We start from the raw sequence: 25,729 nt of genomic DNA, 5'->3' as shown, positions 1-25,729 counted from the left end.
AACGTCACAACAGATGATCATAGAAGCATATATGAAAATCCAACTGTCTTCTGAAAGAGATTACAAAAATGTAAAACGTTTTGCTTATTACTATTTTGTTTGTTTTCAATTATATATTAATAGCTATTTTTCATAAAATATGTTTTTATGTTAACATGTAATTGTTATTTTAAATACACTAATAAATATTTTTGAAATTTATCTTTTTTTTTTTTTCTTGATACAGGGTCTTGCTCTGTTACCCAGGCTGGAGTGCAGTGGCACAAGGGTTCGCTGCAACTTCCGCCTCCTTGGCTTAAGGAATTCTCATGCCTCAGCCTCTGAGTAGCTGGGACTACAGGCACACACCACCGCACCTGGCTAGTTTTTGTATTTTTTGTAGAGGCAGGGTTTCACCATGTTGCCCAGGCTGGTCTTGAACTTCTGAGCTCAGTTGATCTGACTGCCTCAGCCTCCCAAAGTGCTGGGATTACAGGCATGAGCCACCATGCTTGGCCTCGCCTTTAATGTCTAATACGGTAAGTATTGACCATACTAACCGGGTCCTATGGACCATCCTTACTAGATTACCATATTTACTGCATTTACCATTACCTGTGTAGATATAACTTACATCAACCAAAACTCTTTGAGGTCCTGAATAATATTTGAGTGTAGAAAGTTTGAGAACCAAATGGCTTCAGAACCATTTCTCATCATGGTGACCAGTTTGCTCTTTCAAGACTGGGACATTTGTCCCTCTATAGCCACCCTGCGTCTTAACCCCATCAGTGTTTAGAGAATTCTTCACCTTTGAGTCCATGACAGTGAAAGTGACAAATATACTCCTTGCAGCTTGGGAGGAGCAGTTACTTTACATTCCATCAACCAATCACACATATGCACTTGAATCTGGAGCTAGTGAGGCTGGGCCATGAAGAACGGTGAGACAGAAGGAGGGGTAGCAGGGCGATCAGGTCCTGGAAGCAGCAGTTCTAGTGGCATCTCCTGTGTCCACGGCACAAGCTGCAGTGTAGAATCCTGAGCTTGGGCAATAGTGTCATCTTCACCTGAACAATCCACAGACATGACTTTGGATGTTTCTCTAGTTATCTTGTCCTGGCTTTGGTTCTCCAGCCTGGATCTCCTTTCTGTGAACTACTTAATATCCTTTAAATACATTTTTTTCAGCTTCAGACATCCAGAGATGTTTAATTGCTTGCAGTTAAGAACTCTGACTGGTCCTATGAAAAACTGATTTCTTAGTTAACTTCTGTGGTTGTGTATCTTGACTTCTTTTACATTAATCGACCTTTCTGAAATTCTACAAATAAACCATGGTTAACTAAAATAAGAAGGGAAGCAAAATAAATGTACCCTTTGCTTTATATGCCATAGAAAAAAAAAAAAAAACAACAGCCAGGCGCGGTGGCTCATGCCTGTAATCCCAGTACTTTGGGCGGCTGAGGCAGGAGGATCATTTGAGGCCAGGAGTTTGAGACCAGCCTAGGCAACATGGTGAAACTCTGTCTCTACAAAAAATAATAATAATAAGTAAATTAGGCAAGTGTAGTGGTATGCACCTGTAGTCCTAGCTACTCAGGAGGTTGGAGCAGGGGGACTGCTTGAGCTCTAGAGTTCAAGGTTGCAGTGAGCTATAATTGTACTGTTGCACTCCAGCCTGGGCAACTCGTCTCAAAAAAAAGAAAAAAGAAAACAAACAATAATAAAAATAAATTAAAACATCTAGCTTTTTGAAAGATGAAAAAAATGTTGGCATTCTATAAACTTTTACTTAGACTTTGGAATTGTGATCCAACTTTCAACAAGCAGAGTGTAAGATTTTCATTGTGTTACTTCCCAGCTATGCAATTTCTATAAAATGGGCAAGAGGCTCTGAAGAGACTGCCTGGTGACGCCATGCCATGTGCTTAGTTCATTATAAATCATTTCAAGTACCTCCAGCCTCTCTGAGCCAATCAAAACAGAAATGTTCTAACACATTTGAGAGAATTTTGTTTTATAGAGTGCTTAAGAGAGGCATGAAAAGCACACCAGATTTCAAATGTACCAAATTATCCAGAAAGGATTTTGGAACTGGTTCCTATTAGGTTACTTTTCATTATTATTTAATACAACATATAAAATATAACTCTTTTCTGTTTGACCTGCTAGTGCCTGGAATAGTTCTGCCTTCTACAATCTTGCAAGCAAATTGTAATGCATTTCTATTATAGTCTAGTTACTACCTTATTGCTAGACATCAAAGGTGAAAAGGGTGCAGGTCAGTTTGGCCTTTAAGATCTTCCCATTTCATGCTAACTAGAATCATTAGAAACTTAAATTAATTTTGACTGGAAAAAGCATCCTATTCTGCAATTTAAATACTACCACGGATTAAGGATTCTTTGAAGCAGTATCTTGAAATAATTTAGGGAAAACATACAAGGAGAGCAACCCATTGCTATTTCCTCTCATCTCCTATTTCCACAGTTAACTTCTCAGCAGAAAGGCTTATGTATAGTAGAAATCCACAGAAAAGCATAAATCAGTACACTCCACCTTGAGAACAGGTTGAGAAATTTAAAAACTGGCACATGAATGACCAATGTTAATCTATTTCTTGCAAGCCTAAACTATGGGCGCATCTTTTTAAATATGAGCACTTTACAGATGATTATCTTGGTCTACTTGAGAGAGGCTCCATTGGCATAAAATCAGTTGTCTTTATTTCTTCCTGTCACTCACCTGGGGCATTTTTTTTTCTTCCTGCTAAGAACAGGAAATTGCAGAAATAAAGATTTGATCAGTTCCCATTAATTCAGTGAGCTTTGTTTAACCTAAGCTAACAGCACATTTTATAATTTGCCCAAATAAATCACAGAAATTATCAGAATAGGCTAGTTTTGTATATAATTATCTGTTAATCGTCAATCCTTGCATTCTTCTTCCTATGAAGCCTATCTCAGAGGTTGTCCTTTCACAGCAAAAACAGGCAATACCTTTGAGACACTTTCCATTACTCATTGACCTAGAAAAATCCCCTTCTAGTAGCTCAGTCCTGAGTAGGTCTGAAAGCTTCTGGGTCAATCACACATGCTGAATGTGGCACAGGATATATATGTATTAATAACACTTGATGTCTGTACAGCATTTTAGTCAATATAGAGCTTTCACATGCAATGACTTATCTGAGCCTCAACAATCCAGGGATTACTGTTAGCAAAGCTAGTGTTATCCCATTTTACAGATGAGAACAGAGGTCGTGAGAGTGATTTGTCCATCAGAGGTCAGGGCTCAGTCTAGGGCTGAAGATTGTGGACCCTTTTGAGCGACCCCTAACAGAGAAGACTCTCCAGAGAGAACACTAACCTGTGTGCTTTCTCTTCTGTTTCACCCCACCCCTTGCCTGAAGCATTATAGGAGCCCTACGACAGAGCAGCTGCAGACAATGCAGAAGAAAGGGAAACATAATTTGTCTGGAGGATCCAAAGTCCAGATGGCAAGCCAGGCCGAGCCCCACGGCTATCTTACCTGCAGGTGAGTGCAGCACCAGAAGCCCCAAAACAGTGTTCATGACTCCCCACCTGGCTGGACCATACTCACTTCCTGCTGCAGCCCAGATTGCCTGAGGAGGTTTCAGGTGGGGATTTAGGAAAATCAGGAATGATTTACCACCTAGAGTAGTAAGATTTAGCACAGAACTAAGGATTGCAAACCAAGAGCTAAGGTTAGAGGAAGATATTTAAGAGAAAGGAATGTACTTGCTGTTTTTAAAAGTTGACATTTCTGTAGTAAGACTGAAGAACTAAGAGTATAACGAATTAATTGTTTTTATTGTGAAATGACACAGAGGAATGTTCTAAGTAAAGCAGGGCAATACATTTATATGTAAGATGCAATGTATTCGTCATTTTATTTAATTCTTGGAACACAACCTTGAATCGTTATTCTCACTTCTCAGATGAGAAAACTCTGGCTCACAGAGTTTGAGTGACTTACTTAAGGCCATATAGGGAGTGAGTGAAGACAAAATTTGAACTCAGACTATAAATCCCATTTCTTTTCAGGATATTGCACTATAATCTAAGTACTGCTTACCTGTTCTCACTTTTATTTTCCATTATGTCCCATCTCTGTAACTCATTCTTCAAATAAGTTTATATTATTACAGTGGGAACCTACTTTTCTGGTTGTCTAACTTCTAACGAACAGGAAGTAGGCCAAAACTCTTCTGAGAAACATAATAGATGTTACAATGTTCACATGTGAGAAGACTCTCCTTGGCAGCGATTCTGTCTTTCATGTATACTCTGTAATTATTTTGGATGTTTATAGGACTGCAATGATAGGATACTGCGGGAGCTTTTCCTCTGATCTTCCAATGACTGGCTGATCTTCCAACTTCAGTTCTCATCTTAAATGTTAAATCCTCTGAGAGACTTTCTTTGTCCCTTGCTGCTCCCTGTTCCTTATAGCACTTTATATAACAATTGGTAATTATGGACTTATTTGTTTATTGCCTGTCTTCCCCATGACATTGTATTTCCCAAATGCAGGGACCATGGCGGCTTTATTCAGCAGTGTTTCCCAGCACTTATGGTGTCTGGCACAAAGTAGCCACTCAGTAAGTGTTGATGGGATGGATGGATGGATGGATGGATGGATAGACCTACAGAAAAATGTGGTTTGGCCGTCTGATCTAGGGAAGACTGGATTACATTTTGAGCTAGGGTAGCTCAATCATCGTTTCCCTTTAAATAGCCTGAGATTTGGTAGCCTCCCAAAGATAACAGACAGGAACTATAAAGCCAGTCCACTAGGACAGGAGGGGGAAGGGAAGTAACATTTACTTAGCCCTTAACAAGTACAAAACAATGGGGTATTAAAAGTAATGGCAAAAACTGCAATTACTCTTGCACCAATCTAATAGATATACATGGACTTATTTAACATAAAAAGCACTGCACAAGAAAGAAACACCCCTATTTTATAAATGAAAAAAGTGAGATTTAATAAGCTGGTGAGGTTGCCCAAGGTCACACAACAAAAAGGCAGAACCAGGATATGACGTTAATCTGTCACTTTGAAGACCAGGCTTTTTTTTTTTTTTTTTAAATAAAGCAAATTTGGCCAGGCATAATGACTCATGCCTGTAATCTCAGAACTTTGGGAAGATCTCTTCAGCTGAGTTCAAAACCAGCTTGAGTAGCATGGCAAAACCCCATCTCTACGAAAAATATAAAAATTAACTGGGCATGGAGGTGTACCTCCTGCTACTCAGGAGGCAGAGGTGAGAGGATCACTTGAACCCAGGAGGTCAAGGCTGCAGTGAGCTGTGATCACACCACTGCACTCCAGTCTGAGTGATAGGGTGAGACCCTGTCTAAAAAAAAAAAAGCAAATTTACTTTAAAACATGTTTTTCTTTTTTTATTAACCAGTAACTTACATACAAGAAGTGCTTATATTTTAAATGTGCAGTTGATAACAAGTATGTATACACCCTTGTACCACCACCCAGATCAAGAAATAGTCCATTTCTAGCCACGGAGAAGTCCTCTCCCACTGCAGTATCTCCATGGCAAGCAGAGTCTTGACTTCTATCATCACCAGCTCCTGTTGACTGTTTTTAAAGTTCACATGATGGAACCTTAATGGTGTGTGCCCTCTTTGTGTTATGACTCTTGTCTGTGGATTCATCTTTGTTGTTGCTTGACGCAGCAATTGATCTTTTCATTGCCGAGTTATATTACAATGAATTACTTAATCACAATCTATTCTACTATTGACAGACATTTGCATTGTTTTCAGGTTTTTTTTGTTGTTGTTGTTACTTTAAAAAAAGTATACTCTAAGTTCTGGGATACATATGCAGAATGTGTAGGTTTGTTGCATAGGTATACATGTGCCATGGTGATTTGATGCATAATCAATCCATCATCTACATTAGGTATTTCTCCTAATGCTATCCCTCCCTAGCCCCCAACCCTGTGACAGGCCCTGGTGTGTGATGCTCCCCTCCCTGTATCCATGTGTTTTCATTGTTCAACTCCCACTTATGAGTGAGAACATGCAGTGTTCGCTTTTCTGTTCTTGTGTTAGTTGGCTGAGAATGATGGTTTCCAGCTTCATCCATGTCCCTGCAAAGGACATGCACTCATCCTTTTTTTATGGCTGCATAGTATTCCATGATGTATATGTGCCATATTTTCTTTATCCAGTCTATCATTGATGGGTATTTGGGTTGGTTCCAAGTCTTTGCTATTGTGAACAGTGCTGCAATAAACATACGTGTGCATGTATCTTTATAGTAGAATGATTTATAGTGCAACCTACAGAATGGGAGAAAATTTTGCAATCTATCCATCTGACAAAGAGCTAATATCCAGAATCTACAAAGAACTTAAACAAATTTACAAGAAAAAAACAAACAACCCCATCAAAAAGTGGGCAAAGGATATGAATAGACACTTCTCAAAAGAAGACATTTATATGGCCAACAAACATATGAAAAAAAGCTCATCATCACTGGTCATTAGAGAAATGCAAATCAAAACTACAATGAGATACCATCTCACGCCAGTTAGAATGGTGATCATTAAAAAGTCAGGAAACAACAGATGCTGGAGAGAATGTGGAGAAATAGGAATGCTTTTACACTGCTGGTGGGAGTATAAATTAGTTCAACCATTGTGGAAGACAGTGTGGCAATTCCTCACAGATCTGGAACAAGAAATACCATTTGACCCAGTAATCTCATTACTGGGTGTTTTCAGTTTTATTAATAAGGTGCTATGAAAGTTCTTGAACATTTGTTTTGGTGGACATAAGCACTTATTTCTGTTGAGTACACACTCATAAAAGGGATTTACTAGTCATAGTTGTGCATATATTTGGCTGTAGTTGATGCTGCTAAACAGTTTTTCAAAGTGGTAACATCAATTTACGCTCCTACCAGTCATGCAGAGAATTCCCATTGATCCATATCCTTGACAGGTGTTACTATCGTCAGTTCTTTTCATTTGAGTCACTCTGGTGAAGGTAAGCCATGCTTTTATAAACTATGCATGGCACCTTAGAATGGGTTATAAACCCTCACACAAGGAAAGACCGAGAGTTTGCTTCTGGTTCTTACATGAATCTGACTAGATACTACTCCCAGGTCTCAAGAAAATGAGGCTTACATTTCTGGCCACCTACTAGGTGAAGTGGAGCCTCCCCAAAGAATAGGAATAGTCTAACAACTGGCTCACAAATGTGATTAAGGCAAATAGAGAAATGGGTCAGAGCCAAGGGCAAGACTTTCACCTCTTTGGTCAGAACCACAGAGACCTCCAACAGAGGGGTGAATAAAGCCTCATCAAAGTCAGTCCACCTTTTGAACTGGACTATTAGAGCAGAACTGTTTTGAAGTTAGTAAGGAAGTGCCTACCTCATGTAGGGGGTCAGACAACTGCCACTACAGTTATTGTATTTTGAGCACTTTGTATGTACTACACACAGTACTTTATGCTTTATAGAATGTAATAGTTAGGACTGTTGGGTTGTGAAAAGCAGAGTCCAACCTGATTTTTTAAGATTTTTAAGTTCCAGGGTACATTTGCAGGATGTGCAGGTTTGTTACATAGGTAGGCATGTGCCATGGTGGTTTGCTCCACCTATCAATCTGTTACCTAGTTATTAAGCTCAACATGCATTAGCTATTTTTCCTAATGCTCACCCTTCTGCCACCCCCACCCCCAGACAGGCCTCACTGTGTGTTGTTCCCCTCCCTGTGTCTGTATGTTCTCATAGTTCAGCTCCCACTTATAAGTGAGAACATGTGATGTTTGGTTTTTTGTCCCTGCGTTAGTTTGCTGAGGACAATGGCTCCAGGTCCATCCATGTCCCTGTAAAGGACATGATCTTATTTCTTTTTATGGCTTCATAATATTCCATTGTGTGTATATACCACATTTTTCTTATCTAGTCTATCACTGATGGGCATTTGGGTTGATTCCATGTCTTTTTTATTGTGAATAGTGCTGCAATGAACATATGTGTGCATTTGTCTTTGTAATAGAATGATTTATACTCCTTTGGGTATATACCCAGTAATGGGATTGCTGGGTCAAATGGTTTTTTTGTTCTAGATCTTTGAGGAATCATCACACCATCTTCCACATGGTTGAACCAATTTACATTCCCACCAACACCATAAAAGCATTACTATTTCTCCACAACATTGCCAGGATCTGTTGTTTCTTGACTTTATAACAATTGCCATTCTGACTGGCATGAGGTGGTATCTCATTGTAGTTTTGATTTGCATTTCTCTAATGATCAGTGATGTTGAGCTTTTTTTCATATGTTTGTTGGCCACACGAATGTCTTCTCGAGAAGTATCTGTTCATGTCCTTTGCCTACATTTTAATGGGTTTGTTTTTTTCCATTTTGTAAATTTGTTTAAGCTCCTTGTAGATTCTGGATATTAGACCCTTGTCAGATGGATAGATTGCAAAATTTTCTCCCACTCTGGACCAACTTGATTATTAATAAAGGTTAATTTACTTAAAAGACAGCTATTCTGAAATTCTCCTCTTCTTATGAATGTTTTAAAATTTATTCCTTGTTGTGTGATAATGGTGAGTGGATGATAATTACAACTTGTTATTGGTAGATGTTCCTTTTAACTATATGTATAGTTTGTAACACTAGGCCATTCTCCTGTTCCAACCAATCAATTTTTTTTCCCGAGGTGTGTGGGGGGATAAATTTTACTGCTACACGACAATCAGGTGAGCAAGTTACTGTTTCACACTCTTCTCTAACACGTGCACTTTCATCCTGTATCCAAGAATAGCCCTCAGGTTCTTGTCAACAACATCCTCTCTATTCATGTAGCCAGAGGTTAGGTGAGTTTGTGTATCTGATTTCCCAGCATATCACTATTTTAAGGCAGCAAAGTAGAGAATGGGGAGGGGCTATCTGAGTCAAAATGAAGCAAAGATGAAATTTTAGTGAACCAGGAAGAGAATTAGAAAGGTATTAATGGTAAAGCATAGTCTGGACCATTTAATTTAGGGATAAAACAGTTGTATATCTATCCAACAATTACAGCATAATATTGTTTGTCGTCTATAAGAGTGACCCTCAGTCATCAACAAACACATTTTCTCCAGCGTGTCCTATTTAAGATCATAGACATTTGTATATCTTTGAAAAGATTCCCATAAGAAGAGTTAAAATATTTAGACTTTTCAAACTTAGAGAGTTATAATAAGCTGTGAAAGTCTTTTGTATGAAATAATTTAGTTCTTGGGAATAGAAGATAAGTGAAGGTATTACTCTAAGAAGTAAAAAGAGAAATAGATATATTATCCATTACTTGACAAACAGTGTCATGTGTGGCTTGAATGATGAATTTAGTTGACTACTTAGTTGAAACTGCTTCTTTATATTTCTGCACACCCATTTGTGTAATGGGCTAACTACTCTAGAACCTTTCTAGGCATGGCACCATAGTAGCTGCTTTCCAAGTCTCTGGCACTTTACTCACTTTACTAGGTGGATTCTGTCACTGAGGTATTTCTCTGCAACTAATAATTCTCTTTTCTTTTCTGTTTTTTTAAAACTCCATTTACTTTTAATACAAAATATCGGATTTACTATCTATAACACAGTTATATTGCTTAGAATGAAAACATTGCTTACCTATCAAACAAATATTCTTCCCATTGTGTGGGAGGTGGGAATTCTACCACTGAACCACCAATGCTTCCTCATATTCCTCTCATTGCTTGGTGTTTATGCAGTTGTCTCTGCTCATTCTTATACTTGCTATTTGGTTGCAGTTAAAGATTGGCCTCTGGTTACCCTATGAGTAAAGAACCATTAATGAATTGATTTGGGGGCTGTGTTACATACTCTGCTTTTAGGGCTAATGTTAAAATTAACTATTAAATTTTAAATACTTTAATTTTTAAAATTGTTTTAGATTTATAGAAACATTGAGAAACTAGTAGAGAGAGTTTCCATTTACCTCACACCAGTTTCCCTGGCCAACAAATTACATTAGTATGGTACATTAGTTATAATTAAGAAATCAATACATTTTTATTAACTGAAGCCCATACATCATTCAAATTTCTTTTGTATTTACCTAATGTCCTCTTTCTGTTCTAGGATCCTATCCAGTACACCACATTACATTTAGTCATCATGTCTCATTAGGCTTCTCTTGGCTGTGATCATTTTTCCGACTTTTCTTGGTTTTGATGACTTTGACAGCTTTGAAGAACACTGGTTAGATATTTTGTAGAGTGTCCCTCTATTGGAGATTGTCTGATGATTTTCTCATGGTTAGATTTGGATTATGTGTTTTGGGAAGAAAGACCACAGAGATAAAGTGTCATTTTTATCACCTCATATCAAATACACACACTGTTCACGTGATTTATAACTATTGATGTTGAACTTGAACATCTGGCTGAGATGTAGTGTTTCTCAGACTTCTTCACTGTAAAGTAACTTTTCTCCCCTTTCCTCCTTCCTTTGCTGTACTCTTTGGAAAGAAGTCAGTATGGGTAGCCCCACTTGAGGGTGAAGTAGCTACATAAATTATTTGGAATTCTTCTGCCCAGATTTGTCTCTTCATTTATTAATTATTCAATCAATTTTTTATCAGTATGAACTTAGTTATTTTATGCTTTGTGTTATAATCAGATACAACTTTATTTTGTTGTCCAAATGGTTGCAGCTTTGGCCACTGGAGCTCTTTTAGTTAGCTCCTGCATCCCTTCGACAGACTCTCATGGTGATTTTTGGTTTTCTTTTTAAAAATCCCTTCAGTTTCTAGCACTACAAGATGCTCTAGGCTTAACTTGTATTTTTCCTAGAAGCAGTCATTTCTCCAAGGTGTCAGGCTAATTTTGATATACGATTTTATGTCTTAAGTAAAAAAGCCTTAGCTAACTACAGGTTCAAAGTCAGTTAGAAAACATTTGCTAACGTGCACTCATACAACCGTTACCACACCTAAACTCCATGGCAAGACGGAAAAGACAGGTAGATACACTCCAGCCACACACTATTGGCATTCCTGCTTGGTTTTAAGTTTCAGGCAGCCTGTTATCTTCATTCCTCCTTAAATATTGTTATGAGTGACATAACAGACAGGCTAATTGCACATGAGAGAAAAACAAACCCAAACATTTTCACTCCAAATGATCAGTACTATGGTGCAAGAAGAGACTCTGATGATATATACATTGCTTTTCAAGCCAGTGTATGCACACCTCAGGGTACACAGCAGCAAGTCAAGGAAGGGGCAAAGTCAAAGTAGTATCTTACTGTATCATCCAATGTCTTTAATACTTAGGATTATTTAATAATAACCAGTTGTTATTAAAGCTAAAGGGGAAAAATTCTATTTTCAAATTGAAACCAAGTTTGACATACAAAAAATTTTAATTTCCATAAAAATAAACACGAATAATTTTGTGTTAATAGAGCTAGCTACGTGTTCATATTGGAAGGGTCCTTTATTATTATTGGTGATTTAATACAAAGTTTTAGAAATGCTGATAAGGAGTAATAGTAAATTAGCACTAATTGGTTAATAGTTCTTTAGCTAACAATTAAAAATGGCTTGTTTTGCTTTGTTCTGGAAAGCCAATCATTTAAGACTAGAATTGGCTCCTAAGGGAAATGCATAGCACCTCTTCATTCTCCCTCACTTCCTCCCAGAGGAGGAGTGCTATTCTAGTTAGGAAGGCTCAAGAATCCAGAGCTGTGTTCTTTCTTGGGGATTTGATCACTGCAGATTTCTCTTGAATTTCCAGGCCAGTCTGGAATGTAGAGAAGTTGTCTAGTCTTAGGCACGTCTGACCATCTCATCCGGGGGCCCTCCCATTTTTCTGGACACATCAAAAGGACCTGGACTCTTTTCATTCAGGGTTCCTCTGCCCCAAGAAAACCTGAAGTGGGCAATCTGGACCAGCACTGTTTTAAGTATTAGAAAATATATTATCCCACTTCTCTTTACATGCTGGCTTTCTCTTTCTGGAATTTGCCTTTCCCTTGAAATAAGATGTAAAAGGTCAAGCTGTGAATGTGGGTTTAGGAAAAACAAGCAACCTCTTGGCTTCTTTCCGGCCTTGGTCCATGTGAACTGCTGTAACAGAATACCAGAGACAGGGTAGTTTATAAACAACACAAATTTATCTCTTACAGTTCTGCAGTTCAAGATCAAGGCTCTGGCACATTTGGAGTCTGGTAAGGCCTGGCTTCCTAGTTCATAGATTGCTGTCCTTTCACTGTGTTTTCACATGGCAGAAGGAATCTATGGGGTCTCTTTTATAAGGGTACTAATCCCATTCATGGGAGTTCCACCTTCAGGGCCTAGTCACCTCTCGAAGGCCACATCTCTAAACACTATCGCATTGGAAATTAGGTTTTAACATACAGATTTTGAGGGGACACAAACATTTATTCCAAAGCATTCAGTCTTTTTAGTCCTGACTCTACTTATACTCAAAAGAGGTCCTTCATATGGTTTAATTCAATTCTAAAGAGATTAGTTTGGATATTGAGAAAAAAGCCTCTAAAAAGTAGGTCTTTACTCAGTCATGAAATCAGAAATTTGGGGACAGGAGCAGGGAGAAGGATGTGTGGACGAGGCTCAAGAATTTGGACTTGGGGTCCATTTTCTATGCCAAATGAATACCAACCTAAATATGAACTAAATATGAATTCTTATACCAGCTAAGGGTTGGTATTCTGTGTAGCAAGGATGGTATTTAATCACATTATAAATTGACAGAAAATATATATTGTTCCAATAATTTACACTTTAGAAAACTTCTAGCTTTTCTCCTTTTTTTTTTTTTTTCCTTTTTGAGACAGAGTTTTGCTCTTTGTTGCCCAGGCTGGAGTGCAATGGCACGAACTCAGCTCATTGCAACCTCCGCCTCCCAGGTTCAAGCGACTCCTGCCTTAGCTTCCTGAGTAGCTGGGACTACAGGCACCCACCACCACACCCAGCTAATTTTTTATAGTTTCAGTAGATACAGGGTTTCACTATGTTGGCCAGGCTGGTCTCAAACTCCTGACCTCAGACAATCGCCTCAGTCTCCCAAAGTGCTGGGATTACAGGTGTGAGCCAACACACCTGGCACTTAGCTTTTCCTTTCCAAATGAAAAACCAGTGACTAAACATCTTTTGGAAGGATCTATCCATACAAGGATTTGAAAATGATTGGATAAATAAAGTGTGTGAAACTCATGTGTATCAAGGTAAACATAACTTTATCAGATATTCTCATTTTTTTATTCTTATAATTCCAAAGTTTACTTTGGTTAACAAATAAGCTATCTATTTAGAAGGGAAATAAGTCATTAATGGGTAAACATTTTTGAGCAAGAAAATGAGGAGAAAGGTATGAAGAGACTTCAACTTCATACTTAAACTTAACTTCAATCTTAAAACAATGTTTCTAGCTGGTTTAAGTATGAAATAAAGAACAGTATGAAAGACTTCCTGGCATGATGGACAATGGGAATTATTCATTATTATTTATTACTAAACACTCACTAATTAAATGGGGTTCAGGTTTACATTAATAGAAATCATGAAGACAGATATATTTATCATTCTAAAAACACACTAAGGTCAAAGGGTATAGAGGGATGTCATGAAACAAAAACCAGGAAGTCAGTGCTGTGAATCAGTATCTTGCTCTTCCCCAGTCAGTGATAGCAGATGAATCTTCTGCTTTAAATGCTCTCATGTGATATATGAAGTTCATTTCTAGTCTAAAATGTGGAATAAAAAGTTTAATGACACATCTATTCCATAAAATCTTGACAGGGTTACTCTTAACTCATATGAATTAACACAAGTTGGTTTTCACGAGTTAATTCATATGAATTAACATGAGTTGGTAAACATAGATCATTTTAAGAGCAACCCTTAGTGATTGACTGCCTTCACAGTATATATATATATATGTATATATGCCTTTCTCCCTTCCCCATCTCTTTTTATGAACTGCCATGTTTTAGAAACATTTTACTTAACTGGTCGATTTATACCACTAGTCAACCAGATATAAAAGATAATGTTATCCATTAAAACAAGGGTTCCAAACTGATGAGCTGCAAGGCAAATCAAGCTGTAGATATATTTGGTTTGATTCACCCAGTACTAAAAATATCTGGAAATATCACACAAAAATTTGAGTTTCTGGGTTTCCCTTGATATAATAGATCTTTTAACACTAGACTGGAATTTCATGTGGCTAACTGCTGGAGCAAAATATTAGAATGCCCCTTTAGGTAAGCCCTACTACTCTGTGTTGCTTCCACTTAGACAATTTCACTTGTTAAATACCTACCTCGTCCCTGTAGGCATATGAACATGCGACCCCTAGATTAAATTGATGTGTGTGTTGGTGGTGGTGGTAGTGGTGTGCATATGTGTTTATGAAATAAACATTCAATTAAGATGGCTTAACAAATAGTCTCAACCCATGTGAGTTAAGAAATTATGATTTGTGTTATAATTCATTCCTTTAACATTAACTGCCTATCAAATAGTAAAATATTCTTGTAGGGATAACCAAAATAGATTCCAAAAAAAATTAAACAAATATTTTATTAATAAAAATAAACAAAATATTATAGAAACTATGAAAATAGACCCTCCTATATTTCTAGAGCTGCATACTAATGCCTGAAATCTTTATTTCTACTTTTATTCTCCTCCCTTCTGAGTTTTCTCTCCCCAAAAGTATTACAGGAAAGTCATAATCAATTTTCTTAAAGAAGATTTATTTTGGATTAAGTGATTTCATGATGCAACATGGTTTTAAACAAAAATAGAGATCAGTATGAAAATAAAACAAATTGTACACATTAAAATATCTTTCCCTCAAAGCATTTCAGAATCATAAAAAATACAACAAAAGAGTCAGGGGTTAAGTTGAGAATAAGAATACAGACTTCCCAGAAAATACACAACTAGTCCCAGTTCAGAGTCCTAGGCCCCATACAATACCACCCAGAAACCACTTCTAGGATGTCAACAGTCTGCATTATTTACTTTGAAAAAAAAAATTACGTATAAAGTGAATTGAGAGCCATATAACCTTAATGCTAATAGCAAGTATCTCCCATTATTATTCTCCATTAAAAGTAACATTAAATAAATATGAAGCTTAAATCAGTGCAAAAATTGAAATACCACTATTAACTGTGACACACCGAATAGTGAACATAATGACTGAGGTTGGTGAAGAGAAATGAAAAGCTTAAAAAAATACACCACCTGTGTTCTACTGAAATCTTAGAAATAATTTTTTTTACAGAGCCTTAATATTAAAAAGTAATCATTATTATAAAATTAGGTTAATACTTTCAGTAAGAGGCAAGAGAGATGCATGTATTTTATTCATTTATTTTGGAATGCCTGCATCCCTATTATAAAAGTGTGTAATTTTAAGCACTTTCCAACATATTAACAGCCCCAAACTTTACTTAAGCTATCATATAGAGAAAAATAGGTTGCAATTATATCTTTTAGAGCATTAGGGTCCTGAAAGAGCATCCCATTCTGTGTTCCTTCCTGGTCAATCCTTCCAAAGTATTTCTGGAACATCAGCCATTCTTTCTTACAGAAGGTGATAGTAACCAGAAGTTTACTGATGGTTCCCTACCTGCATCAGTAATAGCTGATTCAGTCTGAATCACACAACACAGCTATCCACACTCCTCAGCTTGTAATATCTTAAAAGTCAGATAGAAAGGTATCACCTGCCGAAGGGCACTAGACATAAAAATTACATACATACATTTAATTCTCCTGTGTTCCCCAGAAACCATACAACCAAGGCCATCTTATTTTGCTGAGCTGTTCAATTATGAAAGCCAAATAAACGACTTTGCAGATAAAATCTAAGCAAATGTATTTTTGGTCTTTATTAATTTCCTGAATTGGAAACACTGATTCAGTCTCCATTTTCAACCTCACGCTTAGGATTTTGCTTTCCAGATTAATAAAAATCATGAAAATGTCTCAAATGCTATTCTAATGTCAAGGAATGTCTGCTAAAAAAACAAATTAAGTTTAATGAAATAAAAGCACCCTTTCTTTTATTTCATACATGTTCAATAATAATAACACTAATTCTTAAATGAAAAAAGTCCACAACATAATTTCAGGCTTAATTGTTGAGTCTCCTGATTAAGGTATGGCTAGCTTTAATACTTTGGGACTGAATTCCATTTTGCAATACAGAAAACATTAAATTACTGAAGTTATAAAATGAGGGTATTTATCAAATAGATCAAGCTGTGACTTCATTAGGCAGCATAGCTTTCTTCTTCTCAGTCAGAAACCAAATCGAAGTATGTTCCTACCCCGCACCAGCATGCCCTAAGATGATCCATCACCATTGTGTTAACTTTCCCTCTGCTACACTGCTGTTCTAACCATCCTTTCGCTCCTTCTGGCCCAGATGGCTATGATAAGGACAGCACACACATTCTCATCCTTCGTGCCAGCTCCTTGGAATGCCGTTACCACTCTGAATCTTGACAGTTGGTCAATAATTAGCATTACATTCTTGAGGGAGGCACAACTGCTGGGCTCCTCTTTTCTCTTTTTCATTTTCATCACCCTTTCAGTGGGCAGTAGCTGGCCTTGAGCCACAATTCAGAAAGCTTTAATGTCTTTCCTTTGTATCCATGCTAGACAAACAAATTAATTTGGAAAACACAAATGAACGGGAAAGAACTAAGTTTTGCAAAATTAGAATCTAAAAGTGACATTCTCGTTAATTTAAACTCATGGCAGTAAGATGGAAACAAACGGCTAAGGTCCAGAGTAGGTAAGGTCCCTCATCTACTAAATCAGAAAGCAGATTAAAGAGAGCAAGTCCCACTGGCTCACGTCTGTAATCCCTCACGTCTGCACTTTGGGAGGCCAAGGTGGGAGGATTGCTTGAGCTCAGGAGTTTGAGACCAGCCTGGGCAACGTGGCAAAACCCTGTCTCTACAAAAAAATACAAAAAAATTGACTAGGGGCATGGTGGTGCATGCCTGTAGTCCCAGCTACTCGGAGGTTGAGGTGGGAGGCTGGCTGGAGCCTGGGAGGTGAAGGTTGAAGTGAGCCAAGATCGCGCCGCTGCACTCCAGCATGGGTGACAGCCAGACCTACCACAAACGAACAAACAAAAAACAAAAGCAAACAAAAAAATGCCTCCCAAGCACTGTGGCTCACACCTATAATTACTCCTAGCACTTTGGGAGGCCAAGGCAGGTGGATCATTTGAGCTCAGGAGTTTGAGACCAGCCTGGGCAACATACTGAGACCTTGTCTCTATAAAAAATACAAAAATTAGCTGGGTGTGGTGGTGTACACCTGTAGTCCCAGTTAATCAGGAGGCTGAGGTGGGAGGATCACTTGAGTCTGGGAGGTGGAGGTTGGGGTGACAGAGCCAGACTGTCTCAAAAAAAAAAAAAAAGTGCAAAAGGCCCTGAAACTCAGACTCAGTTTGGAGATTAGACCACATTCTTCCTATGCATGCTTTTATTATGCAGTGTTACAGATATCTCTTAATAATGACATTGCATCATTTCACATAATTATGGAGTTTCCTGAATAAGGTAAAATTGAATAGACTCCCATATTCATTATAAGATATTTGTCTTGTTAGAGGTGGTCAATTCATAAATAAAATTTGTGTAGAAAGATAGGAAAAAAGTCATTAGATGAATGGGAGGAGGATGGGAGAAAATGAGAAACTGCAGAGGTTCCTTCTTGGATATCACTGGAACTCAGCTAGCAGGGCTTACTAATTCATCCCTATTAAAAATTCAAAAATAAAATAAGGCTTCTGATTAGTGTTTTCCATTATCTTGTTTCCAAATAACCCTTGAGAAAATTAAATGACTATTCTGCAAAAATCCATCAAAAGCAATCAAATTTTGCCTTCTGTTTTTTAAATTTCTCATGACAAGTCATGAAGTGCAAATAGGTCTATGGAAAAATTTTTTCCATGAATGTACTAATCTCTTCATGGACTTTTCAGAAGGTGTCACATTTTAAATGTGTCTGTTTAAGAAAGTGAGAGTTTGGAGGAAGCATCTTGGAAATCTCACTGAAAGTGGAATATATTGATACAAATATTAGTCTCCACATTTCTCAAGATGAAACACAGAATTGTGACTATGAAGTAATGAAACTGATGCCACAGGCCATCCATGAAAATCAGCCTCAACCCAAATGGAACATGATACTTGTACCCTACAAAGTGTGTGAGGAGCAACACGGATGATGTACCTGAAAGCACTTTGAAACTATACAGCACGATGCAACCATATTCTACCATTACTGTCAGACACTTGAATGCATTTTTGCCATTTTTGATTGTTGTGCAGGTAAAACAGATTTTCCTTTTTATATGCTAGAAAATTGTGACCATATTTCTTTGACCAAGATCCATTCATTTTGTGCACAAGAAAAATGTTTTGATCCCAGAAGTGATTTGGGCTCAGGGATTGGGATTTTTCACACTGAAAACCAATGGTGCATTGTAGAATAGATGATGGAAAACAGGGAAACGACCTGACTTAATTTTGGCATTTCTTTGATCATTTGAAAATCCTTGAGTTGCTCCTTCACAGTTCAGCCCCCTATACACTTTATACTCTTGTTGTGTACTTGGCATCCTGGCTTCAACACTTGACCAGTATTGACACACCATTACTTGCCATTAGTTCCCAGTAGAAACAGCATTGATGTCATTATTTTAGCCACACTAACATCTATATATGAAGCCATTATTGAACCTCCCAGATGGAATAAGCTGTTCTTTCTCTTCTCTCTTCATTCCTTGATTGTAGAACTTACCACATTTTATTTAAAATACTTTACCTTGGGGTCTACTCTACTAAACTGTATGCTGAGCTTTACATGGGCAGATTTAGACTCTTGTAGCTCCATCATCAAACAAACATCAAACTTGAGTGAATGCCAATGGTGTGCTTGTTCTCTCATCTAAGAGATGCTCTGCATACATATATGATATATTAAGAGTGTCTTCTATAGTATGAAAGGCATCACTTAAAACAAGACCATAAAGCCTAGTTATCTGGGTTCACAGTCCAGAAGAAAATATTTACGGATATTTCTAATTGTAGAGTATAGGAAAGTCTAATTTATTCTGTGGAAATGTTATTTAATATTTTATATGTTATTATTGGCTGTTTTGTTTTACTAAGAAAGAATAATAGATAAGTTAGCATGGTGTTCTGATATGCTAAGTACATCTTCGATAAATCCCAATCTGAGAACAGTATCAACTAGGTGATTATACTAATTATGAATGTCTTCACACATTAAAGTGAACTGTTATTTGGGAAAAAGTTGGATGCCTTAAAGAAATGTATTTGCTAGAAATAATTAAGGAGATACATTTTATTTCAGATCTCTTTTACCTAATAATATGAAATAGCATAACTAAATGTCTCAAACCAAAACGAATGCTAACATGATCTTTGAATGTATTGAAGGTTGAAAAGATGCAACCTTTATCTGCTGCTTAGAGAATGCCAGCCCTGAAACATCTTATATATCATCAAATTTGTGACTTTAAAAAAAGTGTGTTATATTGCTTTTCCTTATAATGAAAAGAATACAAACAAGTAAAAACAGTTTGCAAAATTAAATATATACTTGTATTCATGATCAATAAGTACAAACTAACATTTCCAGTCAAAATTTTTTCTTTTTTTCTCTTCCAATTACAGTATACAGATAGCTCTTCCTTTCTTATTTCCAGATTTCTATAACCTTTTTTTCAGAACGTTTCCCCACACTGCAGTACGAGCCTTTAGTGCAGGAGTGTAACATAAGTGGTATTCCTCTTGAGCGTCCCAATGATAAACATAGCTTAACTCACAGGAGAGCAATCAGTTCTTACAAAACACCTATGAAAACTATGCATATGACCTCTATAAAATGTAAGATTGCCAACATCCCATAAATAGGAATTCCATGGCTGCTTATAAATATAGATCTCAAAGAAATGTTTGGGCAATGTCTGTAAACCCATAGGCTGGCAAACCATATGTTAATCCAATGCTTTTATTACCCCCAATTTTACTTCACTCTATTGAAAATCTGATTAGTCAAGAAATAAACAGATGTGGAGTAACCCCAAAAGCAATCAAAATGAAGGACACCTTCTCATAAAATTAGCAGAAGTAAGACTAGTGATGTCATGCAGTTTTGGAGATACCATAGAAAAATTGTTTCTTAATATTAATAAGAAAATTATACATCAGTGAAAATGCAGGCTTAGAAATATAGTTCTGAGTTTCAATTTGTGATGTCTTCACTGATGAGGGAAAATGGAATTCTTATTACTGATCTCTTCAGTGTTGCTGATGGCTCCTTAACTGAGCTTAGTGTTTAATGATGCTGTACAAATAAAAAGCAGTGGGGGAAATACGAAATATCTGTATTAAATGCCATCCTGTAAAGTATTCGATGGATGGAAGAGAGTCTAATGCATTTTAAATAAATGCATATCATACTATCACATAAAGTGAATCTTAAAAAATTATTACTTAGATGCACAGTCCTTGTAGTGGTAGACACGGCACTGTGAAGGAAGTTTGATTTAGAAGCTATTTTCTATTACACTTCTCAAGTGATGGAGTTGCTGTTAGTCATATTGTAATGTCCCTTCAACTTTGGTACATTCAGTGCAAAATATTTGGGGGAATTTTTTTTTACCTTTATAAAAATAAAAGGCCCTTTTGTTTCCTTGAGAGTGCTTAAAAGGATACATATTAGCATGATGCCCGAGTATGCATGGAACATGAAAATGGAACAAGTGATGCATACATTATGATAGGTAGGTTCTTATATACATCCTAAAGAACATAAACAGAATGAACCTACAAAAAAATAAACAGAACTCACTGTGTACTTTTTCCTGATATGCTGTGATTAACTGCTAGTTATTTTAAAATAGTTTTCATGCATTATAAAGCATAAAATCTGTCATTAGTAATTCATTGAATAATGGTTTGTCTTTAGCCATAATTACACACATACCACTTGCATATACATTGTCAGAGACCATCTTATTGCAAATCTGTAAAGTTACCTCATATTGACTTGGTTTCGTTTTCACTCATGTCCCATGAAAGCAGAAACCTATGGTGCACGCCATGCAGGCACTCATAAGCAAGAAATGAATATTCTGTTATAACTTAGGGCTTAAATGAATGTACTTTCAGGAAATATATTTACTTTTATTATATTATTTAACTTGCACTAATTTGGAGATTGGGCCAAGTGCTGCCAGGTTGGCTTGAACCACGTTCGAAAGTTTCTGGATTCTCCTGAGTCCCTAAAAATTACCGTGGAGCTGATCACGTACGGGTTCACCTTTGTCTTGGAACATAACAAATGGAAAAAGTTTGGCAGTCAAGAACTGTTGATTGAAAGACGGTTGGGTTGTTCCCTGGGCATCAAGCTCACCCAAATCCTTCCAAGAGGACTCATCTCCAGTCCCCAAAGGTGACAGAGCACTTGTTCCTGGAAAATAACAGCACGCAGCTTTATCCTAAAGAAAGCATCCTCTTGAAACTTCCAATGTTCAGTCATTCTTCTAGAAGGCAGCTTCTGAAACTGCCTATCCACAGAGATGGGAATTCTGCTTCCAGGTCACTCAAGTCCAAAAGTACTGGTCTCTTCAACTGCTGTCAACAGTTTTTCATAAAGCATGGAAAAGGATGGGTAGGGGGGCAGATCCAGACGGTTAAAACACGTATGTGCTCTGAAAACACAAGAAACAGCATGTGGTTTAGAACAGATCAAGTGAAATGAGAGAGAGAGAGAGAGAGAGAGAAAGAGAGAGCGAGAGAGAGAGAGTGTGTGTATGATTGTCTTTCACATTCAAATTTATTTGTTGCCAATTTTTACACTCCTTTTGAAAAATCCTTGAAGACATTTTGACCTTAAGAATTAAGAACTGAATTTCTCTAAAAAAAAAAAAAAAGGATATTTAAAAAAATATTTTCTTTATATTTCAGGACCATTTAAAAGCTATATTACATATAAATGACCATTTATTGAGTGGTCTAAGGGTTACAAAGACAAGTTTGGTTTTTTGTTTCTCTTTTGATGCTAGACTTTTTTTTTTTTAATACATGGATATAAGGAAGCCTTGCAGAGTAGTTCATTTTGAGTTGAAATATGCCTGGCTGGGTCGGGCATGGTGGCTCACATCTATAATCCCAGCACTTTGGGAGGCTGAGGCAGGTGGATCATGAGGTCAGGAGATCAAGACCATCCCGGCCAACATGGTGAAACCCCATCTCTACTAAAGATACAAAAAAAAATTAGCTGGGCGTGGTGGTGCATGCCTGTAGTGGGACTCCAGCTACTTGAGAGGCAGAGGCAGGAGAATGGCTTGACCCCAGGAGGTGGAGATTGCAGTGAGCTGAGATCCCACCACTGCACTACAGCCTGGGTGACAGTGCGAGATTCCACCTCAAAAAAAAACAAAAACAAAAAAAAAAAAGAAAGAAAGAAATATGCCTGGCTGTCTCTTCAATACTCTGCAGTTCTGCATTTTTCATTTTCTTGGACGGGGAAGAGAGCCAGTGTCTCTGAGGGCCTGCCTCATGGCTTAGAATCTTGGGAAATTCCCTGGCTGGACTTTTCTAAGTCAGTAGACCATTGTTACTTCTTTGAATCTTGTGCTAAAATTTGCTTTCTGCCAATTCACAATAACAAGAAAAAAGCAATTTAAATCATTACATTAAGTATTCTTTTTTAGAAATACCTCTTTTGCCAAGATAGGAAAAAAATATGTTTTCCTGTTATTTGCACCTGAATCACAATAAAAAATAGACAGTCTCCAAATAGTACATCTTATCAGGAAGCAAATCTGTACTTTTGACATGAAATAGGAAGCATTCTATTCTGAATGTACAACAGCTTGTTTGCAGGACCTACATAACTTTGACTTTAAAAAATGCTCCTGAATTAATATGAAATTTTAGGAACTATGATTATTAACAAGCTGTTTCTACAAAGTCACATTTACATTTTAATTCCGATAAATCCCTTTTCCTTATGAAATAAATATAATTAATATTCCTGGATTCAGTGTAATGGAAGACCAGAGACTTGCAGTTAGACAGACTTGGATTTGAATTCTAACTCTACCAACAAGTGTGTGATTCGAAGTGAGTTATTAAAACTCTGAGCCTCTGTTTCTCACCTTTGAAAGGAAGGTTATATAACTTATCTCAGAAGGATGTGAGGATTAAGTGAAATAACAGAAACATGCTTAATAGAATGACTGGCTCATAGTGTTTGACCAATTAATAATAGATGTATTGTTAGCTACATTTCATTACTATCAACAAGATTGACTCTAATTGCCTTCAGTAAATTGCCACAAATAGTAATGACCCATGACAACGATGAGATAATAAAGGGATAATAAAGCAGGTGTGTGGCCACATGGCTTTTTAGAAACAGGAATGTGAAGGGGATCTGTTATATTGTAGGAATGCAGGTTGAGTATTCCTCATCCCAAATGCTTGGCACCAGAAGTTCTTTGGATTTCAGATTTCCTTGGAATTTGGAATATTTGCATATGTATAATGAGGTATCTTGGGGAATAGGACCCAAGTCTAAACATGAAATTCATTTGTGTTTCATATACACCTTGTATACACAGACTAAAGGTAATTTTATACAATATTTACATAATTTGGTTCATGAAACAAAGTTTTGACTGTGTTTTTGACTGCACCCTGTCACATGAGGTCAGGTGTGAAATTTTCTACTTGTGGCATCATGTTGGCACTCAAAAGTTTTGGATTTTGGAGCATTTTTGATTTAAAATTTTTGGACTAGGGATACTCAAACTGTATCAGTTTTAGGGTATAGGGAGAGTACCAACTCACCTACTCCTAGTACTGTAAACTCTGGAATATATTGGTGGAAATCATCTAATGAATCTTTGCTGGCAAACCAAACCCTTTTTTGATACAATAAGCATTTCAGAATTGCATTTGATATCCTTAGACTGGAACCCAAATTGGGCCACAAGAAAAGGTTTTACTTTAAAAAAAATTAAACTTGTATACTAAAATAGAGTCCCAGGAGTGGTTTACAATCTATCTTCTGTGAAATATTGGAATAAAATATTAAATAAAAATTTATCTAATCTCTGTTCCAGGGGTAGGGGAGGAAGAAGCAGAGAAGTGAAATATGTCTTGAATATAATTATATGCCAAACTTTGTATGTTACACAAATAACATTTATAATCCTATTAGACTAAAAGATGGTACCAAAATACTATTTTAAAATTTTCATTTCTTTGGTTACCATTAAGGTTGAGCATCCTTCCCCCATGTCCTCTTGCTTTTTACATTTCCTGTTTTGTGATCTACATGTTCATCTGTTCATCTCTCTTGCCTGATTATCTTTTCAATATTTTTATTGTGATAAAATATAAATAATATAACATTTGCCATTTTAACTATATTTAAGTGCATAGTACCATGGCATTAATACACCTACATTATTCTGCAACCATCATCACTATCCATCTCCAGAACTCTTGCATCTTGCAAAACTGAAACTCTATATCCATTACATAGTAATTCCCATTTCCTCTGCCCCTAGCCCCTGGAAACCACCATTCGACTTTGTGTCTCTACGAATGTCACTACACTACATACCTCATATATGTAGAATCTTAAAATATTTGTCCTTTGTGACTGGCTTATTTCACTTAGCATAGTATTTTTAAGGTTCATGTTGTAGCATGGGTTAGAATTTCCTTCCTTTTTAAGGCTGAATCATGTTCTATTGTATGTATGTACCACATTTTCTTTATACATTCACCCATTGATGAACAGTAGTTTTTTTCCTACCATCTGGCTATTATAAATAATGCTCCTGTGAACATGAGTGTACAATTATCTAAGTCTCTCTTTTCAATTTTTTTGAGGGATACACACAGAAGTGCAACATCATATTGTTTTTCATAGTGGCTGCAACATTTTACACTTCCGTCAACAGTGCACAAGAGTTCCAATTTCTCTACATGCTCACCAACACTTATTTCTTGTGTTTTTTTTCTTTTATTTTCATAATAACTATCCTAATAGGTAAGGAGTCCATTTATCTTTTAAAGCCATAAGATTTCTTACTGAAATCAAGAGAGAGTCCCACCATTGTTGGATTTGAAGAAGCAAGCTACCACAAATTCTACCACTGCAAGGAATGAATGCTGCCAACAACCCAAGGGAGCTTGGAAGCAGATTCTTCCCTAGTTGGTCCTCCATATGAGAATGCAGCCCCACTGACACCTTGATTTCGGCCTTGTGAGACCATTAGCAGAAGACCCAGATAAGCTGTGCCTGGACTCCCGCCCCACGGAAACAGTGAGATAATAAATGTGTGTTGCTTTACATACACTGCTAAATTTGTGGTGATTTGTTTTGCATCAGTAGAACTAGTAACAGATCTCGAGGTAGTGAAACAGTTCAAGAAAGGTGGCAAAAGGGATGTTAAGTGTGATACAGTAGAATAATCTATCAAGAGCAGGTGGTAAAGCAAAACTAGAGGTAGGCAGCAGTTCTTCCATTCTCCCAGGTTTCTGAGTAGAGAAACAGGAACTTTGAATGTCTCTTTGCCATTTCTGTAGTATTTTTGCAGGTACTC

At 37.0% G+C, this 25,729-nt stretch overlaps 1 protein-coding gene and 1 long non-coding RNA gene across 7 annotated transcripts in view; one reads left to right on the top strand and one right to left on the bottom strand.

Moving 5' to 3' along the window:
• The first annotated feature begins 428 nt into the window (after positions 1-428).
• LOC105718400 (uncharacterized) lies at positions 429-25,470 on the top strand. The gene is made up of 3 exons (XR_001107757.2): positions 429-518; positions 3,395-3,622; positions 25,200-25,470. It is a non-coding gene; the product is annotated as an uncharacterized LOC105718400 (long non-coding RNA).
• The window catches only part of HECW2 (HECT, C2 and WW domain containing E3 ubiquitin protein ligase 2), a 392,336-nt gene continuing 381,378 nt past the window's right edge, over positions 14,772-25,729 (bottom strand). For all 6 annotated transcript variants that reach the window (XM_012454051.3, XM_012454049.3, XM_064373220.1 and 3 more), the window contains one exon: positions 14,772-21,814. In XM_012454051.3, coding sequence (XP_012309474.2) covers positions 21,703-21,814 — 112 coding nt within the window. In that variant the 3' untranslated portion in view covers positions 14,772-21,702. The remainder of the gene's footprint in view (positions 21,815-25,729) is intronic.

Source organism: Aotus nancymaae, unplaced genomic scaffold, assembly GCF_030222135.1.
Source record: "Aotus nancymaae isolate 86718 unplaced genomic scaffold, 86718_ANA_hifiasm-v0.15.2.pri h1tg000008l, whole genome shotgun sequence".
Classification (NCBI taxonomy): domain Eukaryota; kingdom Metazoa; phylum Chordata; class Mammalia; order Primates; family Aotidae; genus Aotus; species Aotus nancymaae.
Note: the sequence above shows the minus strand (reverse complement) of the source record. Positions and strands in the feature narration are given on the sequence as shown.